Source organism: Archocentrus centrarchus, chromosome 7, assembly GCF_007364275.1.
Source record: "Archocentrus centrarchus isolate MPI-CPG fArcCen1 chromosome 7, fArcCen1, whole genome shotgun sequence".
NCBI classification, from domain to species: domain Eukaryota; kingdom Metazoa; phylum Chordata; class Actinopteri; order Cichliformes; family Cichlidae; genus Archocentrus; species Archocentrus centrarchus.
The window spans coordinates 3,944,926-3,955,543 of record NC_044352.1 but is presented as its reverse complement, the minus strand read 5'-3'; the positions used below and the strand labels follow the sequence as shown (position 1 = coordinate 3,955,543).

Here is a 10,618-nt window from a genome sequence, read left to right as displayed (position 1 = left end):
CAGGTGAAGTAAATAACACTGATTATCTGGTCCTCACTGGGGAGAGGGAAGCCTGGGCTTCTCTGCTTAGGCTTCTGCCCCCGCGACCCGGCCCCGGATAAGCGGAAGAAAATGGATGGATGGATGGATATCTGGTCCTCACCTGTTAGTGGGTGGAGTTTAGTAGGGAGCAAGTGAACATTTTGTCCTCAAAGTTGATGTTAGAATCAGAATCAGAATCAGAATCAGAAGGTTTTTATTGCCATATGGGTGAACAGGTTCACAGCATTAGGAAATTGCTGCGGTACTTCGTGCTTACAGAAAGAAACAAATAAGTATAAAAACTATAAGACAATATACAAGTATACAAATTGCAAATATACAGAGATATTAGAGCTATAACTATAGCACAATATTACAAGATTACAAAATATACAGTGCAGAGACTAATTAAAAGATAAAAGAATGTAGACTATATTCCACTAATATGTACATCAGTGCAGTCAGACAGGTGCATAGACATAGGGTCATCAGCGTTTGTGGGGGGTGGTAGTAACAGTCTTAGGGTAATTGTTCATGAGTCCAACAGCAGAGGGGAAGAAACTGTTCTTATGGCGGGAGGTTCTGGTCCGTATGGACCGTAGCCTCCTGCCTGAGGGGAGAGGGTCAAAAAGTCTGTGCCCAGGGTGAGAGTGGTCGGCTGTGATCCGACCTGCACGCCCCAGTGTCCTGGAGGTGTACAGGTCCTGGAGAGATGGGAGGTTACAGCCAATCACCTTCTCAGCAGAGTGCACAACGCGCTGTAGTCTCTGTTTGTCCCTAGTGGTGGCTCCAGCGTACCACACAGTGATGGAGGAGGTGAGGATGGACTCAATGATGGCAGTATAGAACTGCACCATGGTCCTTGCTGGCAAGTTGAATTTCTTCAACTGCCGCAGGAAGTACATCCTCTGCTGGCCTTTTTGATGACAGAGGTGATGGTGGGCTCCCACTTGAGGTCCTGGGTGATGGTAGTTCCCAGGAAGCTAGAAGAGTCCACTGTGGTGATGGGGGTGTCAGTCAGGATGATGGAGGGTAGAGGGGCTGTGTGCTTCCTAAAGTCCACTATAATCTCCACTGTCTTCTGGGCGTTCAGTACCAGGTTATTGTGGCTGCACCAGGACGCCAGACGTTTGACCTCCATCCTGTAGGCCGACTCGTCCCCGTCTGAGATAAGTCCGATGAGAGTCATGTCGTCTGCAAACTTAATAAGCTTGACAGACTGGTGGTCAGAGGTGCAGCAGTTGGTATACAGGGAGAAGAGCAGAGGAGAGAGGACACAGCCCTGAGGAGTGCCAGTGCTGATGGTCCGGGAGTCCGAGACATTCTTCCCCAGCCTCACGTGCTGCTTCCTGTTCGTCAGGAAGTCAGTGATCCACCTGCAGATGGGATCAGGCACGTTCATCTGGGACAGCTTTTCTTGGAGGAGATCAGGGATGATGGTGTTGAAGGCAGAGCTGAAGTCCACAAACAGGATCCTGGCGTAGGTTCCCTGGGAGTCCAGATGCTGTAGGATGAAGTGCAGAGTCAGGTTGATGGCGTCGTCCACAGACCTGTTGGCTCTGTAGGCAAACTGCAGGGGGTCCAGAAGGGGGGCTGTGAGGGACTTGAGGTGGGACAGCACCAGACGCTCAAATGACTTCATGACCACAGAAGTCAGTGCCACAGGTCTGTAGTCATTTAGTCCAGTGATCCTTGGCTTCTTGGGGACAGGAACAATGGTAGCGGTTTTAAAGCAGACAGGCACGTGGCAAGCCTCCAGTGAGGAGTTGAAGATGTTCGTGAACAATGGGGCAAGCTCGTTAGCACAGTGTCTCAGTGTGGCAGGTGAGACACCATCTGGACCTGGAGCTTTGCGAGCTTTGACACTCCTGAACTGCTTTAGCACCTGGTCCTCCTGAATACAAAAGACTGTGGGGGTGGGGGAGGAGGGGGACTCTGGGGTGGGAGTCCTTGATGATGTGGGCTTCTCTGAGGTGTGGGGAGTGGGGGAGGTTGGGGGGTGAATATTTGTGTTGGCTGTATTGTAGTTGGGACTGGTGGAGGTGTGAAGGCTGCTGAACTGACCATCAAAACGACAATAGAACTCGTTCAGTCTATTTGCAGTTTGTAGGTCGTCTGTGGAGTGGGGGGTTTTAGGCTTGTAGTTGGTAATCTGCCTAAAACCTTTCCATACAGAGGCCGCGTCGTTCTCTGAGATCTGCTGCTGTATATTCTCAGAGTGATGTGATCTAGCAGTGGCCACTTCCTTGCTAAACCTGTACTTGGCCTCTTTGTAGCAGTCTTTGTCCCCACTTTTAAAAGCCTCCCTCTTCTCTATCCACAGCTGCTTCAGTTTGGGAGTAAACCAGGGTTTGTCACTGTTATAACACACCCTGGTGCGTGATGGCACAATGCTGTCCTCGCAGAAGTGGATATACGAGGTTACAGTGTCCGTGTAGTCATCCAGACTGTCACAGGCAGCCCTCATTGAGTCCCAGTCTGTAGTTTCGAAGCATGTGCGGAGCTCCTCCACAGCCTCACGGGTCCACTGCTTTGTTGTCCTCACCACAGGTTTTGAGAGCTTCAAAGCAGGAAAAATGAAAATGAAGCAGGAAAAATGGACAAATGTGAGGATTTGAGTAACAAGGGCCATATTGTGATGACTAGATGTCCACGCATGTCCAAAACTGCAGCTCTTGTGGGACGTTCCCAGTCTGTAGTGGTCAGTATATCAAAAGTGGTCCAAGGACGGAACAGCGGTGAACCAGCAGCAGGGTCACGGGCAACCAAGGGCGAGTGATGCACTTGGGGAGCGAAAGCTGATCCGCCGCTGGCCCGATCCAAAAGAAAAATTGCAGAAAATTTTAATGCTGGTTCTGATAGAAAGATGTCAGGAGGCACCAGAGCAGACCCAGGACACGCTGGAGAGATTGTATCTCTCAGCTGGCCTGGGAACACCTTTGGGTCCCCCTGGACAAGCAGGAGGAGGTAGCCGGGGAGAGGGTGGCCTGGACTTCTCTGTTTAGGCTGCTGCCGTGGTGACCCGGCCCCCGAAGAAACTGGATGGATGGATTTTTATTTATTTATTTTTTTGTCAGGTTCAAGATCTAAGCTGATCATGAATAGTGGCTTGTGTGCATTTCTGTGGCCTTCCTGGTCCTTGTCTAATTTTTCCAGTTCATCTGACTGACCTTTGAACCCTCATGTAACACATGTATTTTGCATTGTTGTGTTGCTTGGTGTTTCCACTCTAAACCCACTGTTCATGGTTTTCTCAAGATGTGTCATGTTTGTGAAACATCAGGTTGTTCATGTGTTTTCCAAAAACCTAAATACAGATCTCAGTCGGCTGGTACTGTATGGGCAGCAGCAGGTCTCATCAGTTATTTTATTATCAGGTAAAAAACAATGTTCATATAATTACTCACACACAGTTCTATACGCGTTCACAGCCACACACCACATAAAATTCAATTATTCAACTAGCGAATACAAACTGGTGAACACTTCACACCTGTGATAATAATACATAAAATATTATAGTTCACTGTCTGTTTACATATACCCATGTACTCAATGTTCACTTAAAATAGTTTTCTAATGTTTTAATTGTGTGAGTGTTCTAATTAATGAATTCTTTTTTTAGTTTTTTTTAGTCAGGGTATTGGAAATAGTGACTGTGAATGCTGGTCATCTGTTTTTCGGTAATTAGGTGTCTGAGGATGCTGTCTTATTTCTGGCTTCAAATGTACTGCCAAGAACTGTTTGTGGACACTTTCACCTGTATCGGCATTCTTTCATTTCTCTCTGACTTCATGTGGTGAGAGTCTTAGTTTCTCTAACCAAACATTAACCCCAAGCCACAAAGAAAGCAGAAAGCAGCTGAACATTAGTTTACTAAAGTAAAATTCAGTATAATAAATGCAGATCAACCTCAGATTTGTTTTTTTTTACTAGCAGCTGTTGGTGGGCAGTGAGAGAAGGGCTCATCTTTAGCCACGCCTCAGAGAAAGGCTCGGCTTCCTGTTGGTTCAGACGCATCGTGATCAAAGGTTTTCAGCTCTTCTGTAGATTCAAACCTGCCACATGTGCTGAAGTTTGCTGAAACTTTGCATTCTGCAAAGATACAATTACATGCTCCGCCGAAAACCACGCAAACAACTCTGAGGTGAGTTTTTTATCCATACATACAGTTATAATATTTTTTATTACATGCAGTTAACTAATCTGGTGTTTCACACAGCTAAATCTGCTCATTTTCCTCAGTGATGTGTTCTGTTTAGTTTCTACCAAAGTCCACTCTGAACAGTGTAAGCTTGTAAGCAGCTGAAGTATTATTACTTTTAGAGGTTCAGTTACCTTTAAAGCATTTTGGGTACAATGTCAACACTTACATACTGTTCAGATTTCATCTTCATGTCCTCTCACCCCCAACCGGTCACAGCAGATGACCCCCCCTCCCTCAGCCTGGTTCTGCTGGAGGTTTATTTCTGTTAAAAGGGAGTTTTTCCTTCCCACTGTCACCAAGTGCTGCTCATGGGGCATTTGATTAATTGTTGGGGTTTTCTCTGTATTGTTGTACAGTTTTTACCTGGCAATATAAAGCACCTTAAGGTGACTGTTGTTGTAATTTGGTGCTATAGAAATAAAATTGAATTGAAATGAAATGAACCTCGTGCTGTCGGGTGGCTCCTTGAGAGCCTCTGTAAACAGTGATGCACCTGAGAGTCCCAGATAGGTGAGCTGAAAGTTTGGACACCCTCAACCATTCTGGGAGAGGGTGTCCAAACTTTTGGCTGGTACTTCATCCCATTCACGCCATACTGGGATATTAAAGGAAAGTTAAAAAAAAAAAAAAAAAGTTAAATATCTGTTTGGGATAAAGGCTTATTACGTCCAAGACTTTTGCTGCTGAAGACCTTCAGCTGACCGGTTCATCATGCTGCAGTTAGTAATACTCTGATGAATGCAGGCTGAGCAGCGGGAGATGGAGCGTAAAGCACAAAGAGATAGCACCTGTAAATGGACTGGTTCTTATATGGAGCTTTTCTACTCTAGTTGAATGTTTGCATTCACACAAGCACTTATTTCTATGTCTATGTGCTTTCTATCTAACACACACACACTCACACTCCAGTGAAACATTGGGTTCAATATCCTGCCCAAGAATACTTCGGCATGCAGACTGGAGCAGCCAGGAATTGAACCACCAAACTTGCAAATAGTAGATGACCTGCTCTACCTCCTGAGGGACAGCCACCCCTATGATGACACGAAGACTGCAACACTATGAATACATTACCAAGCAGACATTAGCTGCAGAGAGAGTGATATGAAAACCTTCTAAATATGCAGGACTGAGAAATTGTTACTTGAAAATAGTTTTTCCTTTATTTAGGCACATGCACTCCGCTCCAACCAGCACCCATTTTTTACAAACAGAATCTGGTTTAGCCCCAAACTGACCTGAGGTCAGGTCAGGTTTGTAAATTTAAAAAAAAAAGTTTCTTTTGCACAAAAGCAAAACCTGAAATCCAAGGAAAATGCTGCGTGATTGAAAAATGGAATTACAGTGAGGAGTGGTACATCTCACCACCATTAAACTGGGAAAAGAAATTCATTTTAGTACAAACAGTTTTTATCCACAGGCCATCCATCTGCTCAGCTCTGAGCTCTAAACTGGACGGTTCTGCACTGTGTAAAATCTCCTGTTCTGTTTGATGTGCATTATACACTTACTGACACAACTGCATTAACACACCCACGAGACAATACAGACTAGAATTTTATATTTTTACCCTACATGTTTATATATTTTTATCTTGTGTGTCGTGACATGTGGATTACATATTTTATTCTTATTCCTATAATTGCACCATGTGTGAATTGAGATCATCTGCACCTGCATGTGAAGTGTTGCTTGCTGGTTTCCATGCTGTGGTTTGGTTTAGAAGTGATCACGGTTGTTCCACTTTAACAGTTTGTGGTTGTGTGACATGCATCGTGTTTTGTGAAACATTTGAATTCACATGGTGAGGTTTTGTGTGTTTCAGTTCAGTTGGTTTCTTGAGTTGGTCCGGTGTTTTCCAAAAACACCGGACCAACAAATCCAAAAATACTGTACAGGTCACTTGGTAGTTATGTTAGCATGCATATATATATATATATATAAAAAAACCATAGGACCTAGGCTATCCACATAGGTTATTAGCTAGTGGCATTTGTTGTAGTGACATACAGTCTCTAACTTGACCAAACTGTTAAACTCTAACAGCCTTTCCCCTCCCTGCCTCTCTTTCTGTCTGCAGGACAGTGACACAAACAACAGCCTCTGAAAGATGAAGCTGTCGACAGGAGTTTGCCTGCTGATATCAGCTTCTCTTCTGGCTGTGATGGCTGGACTGCTGTGGCCCTTTCACTGTAAGCTGACTTTACTGTTAGATGTACAGTTCTTTCAGCTCAGTTTCACAGAGCTGGCCTTTGTACCCCATAACTGAGGACAGACAGCAGTTCATTATTGTCCTCTGTGGTGGGTGTGAGTTGGAGTTCTGTATGTCAAGCCCCATTTCTGCAGGCTGCATGAGTTCTACTGTACCATCAGAAGGACATCCTGGGCTATCAGTTGATGACATATGTGTGAGGGATGGGCTAACCACCCAACCAAAGTGGGTTTTAGCAGGTGGTGGACCCTAAAATGGGGTGTAACATTGCAGCGTGAGAGAAAGAATCACATAGAAATAAGTCATGTGATAATTTATATTGTGAGCTTCAGTAAATTTTACCTTGTGTGCAGGCTGTGATCAGCTGACCTGCACTGCTACTCAGGTGTTCCCTGCACTTTAGCCAACTGAATTCAGCAAGCTATAAGTAGATGTTTCACGGCCATCATGGCTGATTTCCAACTTCTAGACAGTAAAAAGCCAGAACAAAAGGTCGAATTTAGTGAGTAAATATAATCAGCATCATCACCTTAAATATATACACGTCTGTTACCCTTGATAGAACCCAACATTGACCATACACATCACAGGCTGCTCTGCACCAGTCCCACATAGCGCATTACCACAATGCTGCAAACTGACCGCTTACACCTGAACTCAACTGTGCAGTTTTTCACGCAACCTTTAAATAACACAAAATTATTATACTTTAGTTCTGCAAGAAATTTCACAGAAACATAATTCAGTAACTCATCATGGTTCAATCCAATATTCAATAAAAAAAAAACATTTTTTTAGAAGTGAGGAAAATTATGAATTCATATTTAACAGTTTAATAAAATTAATTTCTTGTCCGTGTGGTCTAGTAATTTATGATGGAGTATTACAACACTGGGTTGTATCTATTGCACTGTAGTATCGGCAGCACAGACAGTCTGGGGTGGCCGAGGGATGCGCTCTGAGTGCCCTTCTATTAACTCCATCAGCTGTGAGCAATGTTAGACTGAAGGAGATAAAAATTAAACTCTTTTTACAGTGTTAGCCTTCCTATCACATTAATTAGTCATTTACTGAAGGTGGCAGAACATCATTCTGGATAGTTCCAGCCCACTTTAACCCCTGCTGGTTCCACATTTTATGTTCACAAAAGGACGTTAAGTGCCAATTAGCAGAACAGATTTTACTCAAACCTGTGGGAGGGCAGAAAGGAAAGTAAGAACATTTTCAGTTGAATTCACTCACACACACACACACACACCCACACACAGACACACACACACCAGCTCAAGTTTGAGGACTCTATTGATATATATAATTAATAATGCACATGCTAAAAGTGCACTAATCTGTACTTCCTTCAATTTCAACAATGTTAAAATTGGATTGAAACTTCATGTTTTTACCATGAAGTATGAAGACAATGACACAACCACAGCCACTGAGACAGATGGGCCTCTGAGTGCATCAAAGAGAAAAGGGCACCCAGGCTTCAGAAAAAAGAAAGTCAGAGTGCATAAAGCAGAGGGAGGTGCTCATCTCTGACGGTACCATTAAAACGTGCTTCAGCATATCTGTGTTCATGACATGAGGGCAGTAACCTGGGATCCAAATGTACCAGTCACTGCCATGGTCCTGAGCCGGTGGCCCAGTGTTCTGAGTTCTTTTGTGAAGTTCTGTTTTTGTTGTATTTTCTGGTTGAGTTTCTTAGTTTTTCTTATGGTTTAGCTTCTCAGTTTGTTGTAGTTTTGTATTCTGTTTTTGGTTATAGTTATTATAGTTGTTTGTTTGTTGTTCTGGTCCTGCGTCTTTGTGCTCCTGTGTTTCTCTTTGTGTCTGTCCCCCCGTGTCTTGACCCCTGTTTAGTTCCCCCTGTGTGCCAGGCCTCCTGGGTTTTAGTCTTGTACCATGTTGGGTTTTTTCCTGTTTTATTTTGACACTCTCGTGTTCCCTGTATCTTGTGTTTAGGTTCATTTGTTTCACCTGTTGTCCTCTGCTGTTTCCACTTGCCCTGATTACCTAGTGTGTGTATTTCAGCCTTCAGTTTTTCTGTTCTTTGTGTGTGTTCTCTGTTTAGTGGTTTGTACCCCTTAGTTTCTCCCAGGCTTTTTGTGTTTTTGTTTTGGGGTTGAGATTTGTTTGTTTTTGTAACTTGCGAGCCTCCAGCAAATAAAGCTGTTGGGTTTAACTCTGTGTTTCACATCCTGCTTTGAGGTCCTTCCCTTCCTGCCACACAGCTAAACCATGACGGTTCCCAGCTACAGCTAATTTATTAAGTGGAGACAGATTCTTCAACATTCTATCAAAGTAACAAATGATCCTGGGCCCTATTCCAGGAAGCAGGTTTTGCTAATAACTCTGAGTTTGTTAACCCTAAAATGAGGAAACTCTGGTTTTCAGTTCCAGAAAGAGCTAACTCCAACTCTGACTCAGTTACCAGGGTAACAGACTCTGTGACCCTAACCTGGCAGATTTTATCCAACAACCTCTGAGTGTCTCTCTGACTCCGCCCCTCCTGCTGCACCTGAACCACCTGTCTGACACTCCCATTAATTTCCTCCTTCATAAAGACGCTGCAAAGCGATCAGAGGAGCAAATTCATCTGCAGACGTTTGTGTTCCTACAAGCTCTGAAATCCCAGTTAGACGTTAGTTTGTTATTTTTGTGACATGAAGCTTTTACAGTCGTTCAACAGGCTGTAAGGACAGAGACAGCGATGATGTCACGGATTTATAATGAGGCAGCTGCAGCTGTCAGGCTGTCAGTCAGTTCCTCTGAAACATTTACTGTAGTTACTGCAGCATCACTGTTACATCACACTGATCTGGATGAAGCTGCTGACACAGAACACACCGTGGATGGAAAAATGTCCGGATCCTGGAGATGAAGTGAATGTTTGAGTGAAGATGAGGCTGAAATATTTGTAGACTTGAAAGCTGAACTAAATGGATTTAAAGTAACTTAAATGATGTCATTTTGAAGGTTACAGTGTCTGAATTTCAACATATTTTCCACTGAAAATCACCAAAATCATTGATCATAGGCTCTATAACGGATCTGCAAACCGTGTCCGAGTCCACCCGCGCAGCAGGAGGATCCAAATGGATCAGGATCATGGATTCAGACCCGATAAGGCCCAGATCCAGTTCAGGCTCCAGTTATTTTGCAGCTCATCCAGCCTGGATCTGTTCATAATGGATTCATTTTGCATTCTTTATGTAAAATGTCTCATCCTCCCAAAATGCGCTGAATTTTAAAACGTATAAAGCTGAGACATTCATTATAACATGTTTGACTTTACTGGTAAAACTTTACATGAATTACTGGAAAGCTGCTCTGAATGTTTTCAGCTAAATATGAAACTATTACTGAACTCTGACCTTTAACAGTAACTCAGTGAAACGTCTCTGCTGTGGCTGTCAGAGAGCCGTCATCTATCAGCTGATCTTAGATCAGATTAAAATGGTTAAACTGGAAACATTAAAGCAGTAAATCTCATTTTTATCCAGTAATGGCAGAAATAATGAAATCCTCAATTAAATAAATGAATAAAGTGAGGGTGCTGTTCCATCAATAGATTCCATTTTTACTGTACAATTATTTAAACAAATAACCATAACATGAACTGTCATAAACTGCAGCAAAAACAGTTTTTATTAAGTAACAAACTGACCTGAGGTGAGCCCCCCGGGGTCTGCTGCTGTCTCAGTCTCTATCACACAGGTCGGTCAGTAAACTCTGAGATGTTTCTCCACAGTTTTATCTTCACTTTCTGTCTCCTGCAGTTTGTCCGTCAGGCTCAATAATCAGATTTTATAAATTAAATGTAAAATTAGGATTCAGCTTCATCTGATGGAGATTCAAGTTGTGTAAATGAGGACAGCAGACATTATAAAGAAATGATATATTTGATAACAAACTTTTATTCTGTCTGTGATGATGTCAGAGTGGGTCAGGCTGATTAAAGTGACTCGTCACGCTCCACACTGACACGTGCGATCCTCCATCATCGGATTAAAATGGAGGCTCCGCTCTTTATTTACCCATTGCCATGGTGACTCCTGGTATCAGCGCTCCATTGATGATGGCTTTCTTTCCTTACTCACGCACGCGCTAAATCAGGGTGATCATACTCAGAGCTGATTGAACTGACTCTGATCAGCTGTTCTGGAACAGGAAAC

General features: G+C 43.4%; 1 protein-coding gene across 1 annotated transcript in view; it reads left to right on the top strand.

Annotated features, from left to right (window-relative positions):
* Positions 1-4,116: 4,116 nt before the first annotated feature.
* The window catches only part of LOC115783246 (suppressor of tumorigenicity 14 protein-like), a 28,267-nt gene continuing 21,765 nt past the window's right edge, over positions 4,117-10,618 (top strand). The window contains exons 1-2 of the mRNA XM_030733984.1: positions 4,117-4,168; positions 6,309-6,420. Of these exons, the coding sequence (XP_030589844.1) occupies positions 6,339-6,420 (82 nt within the window). The 5' untranslated portion in view covers positions 4,117-4,168; positions 6,309-6,338. The remainder of the gene's footprint in view (positions 4,169-6,308; positions 6,421-10,618) is intronic.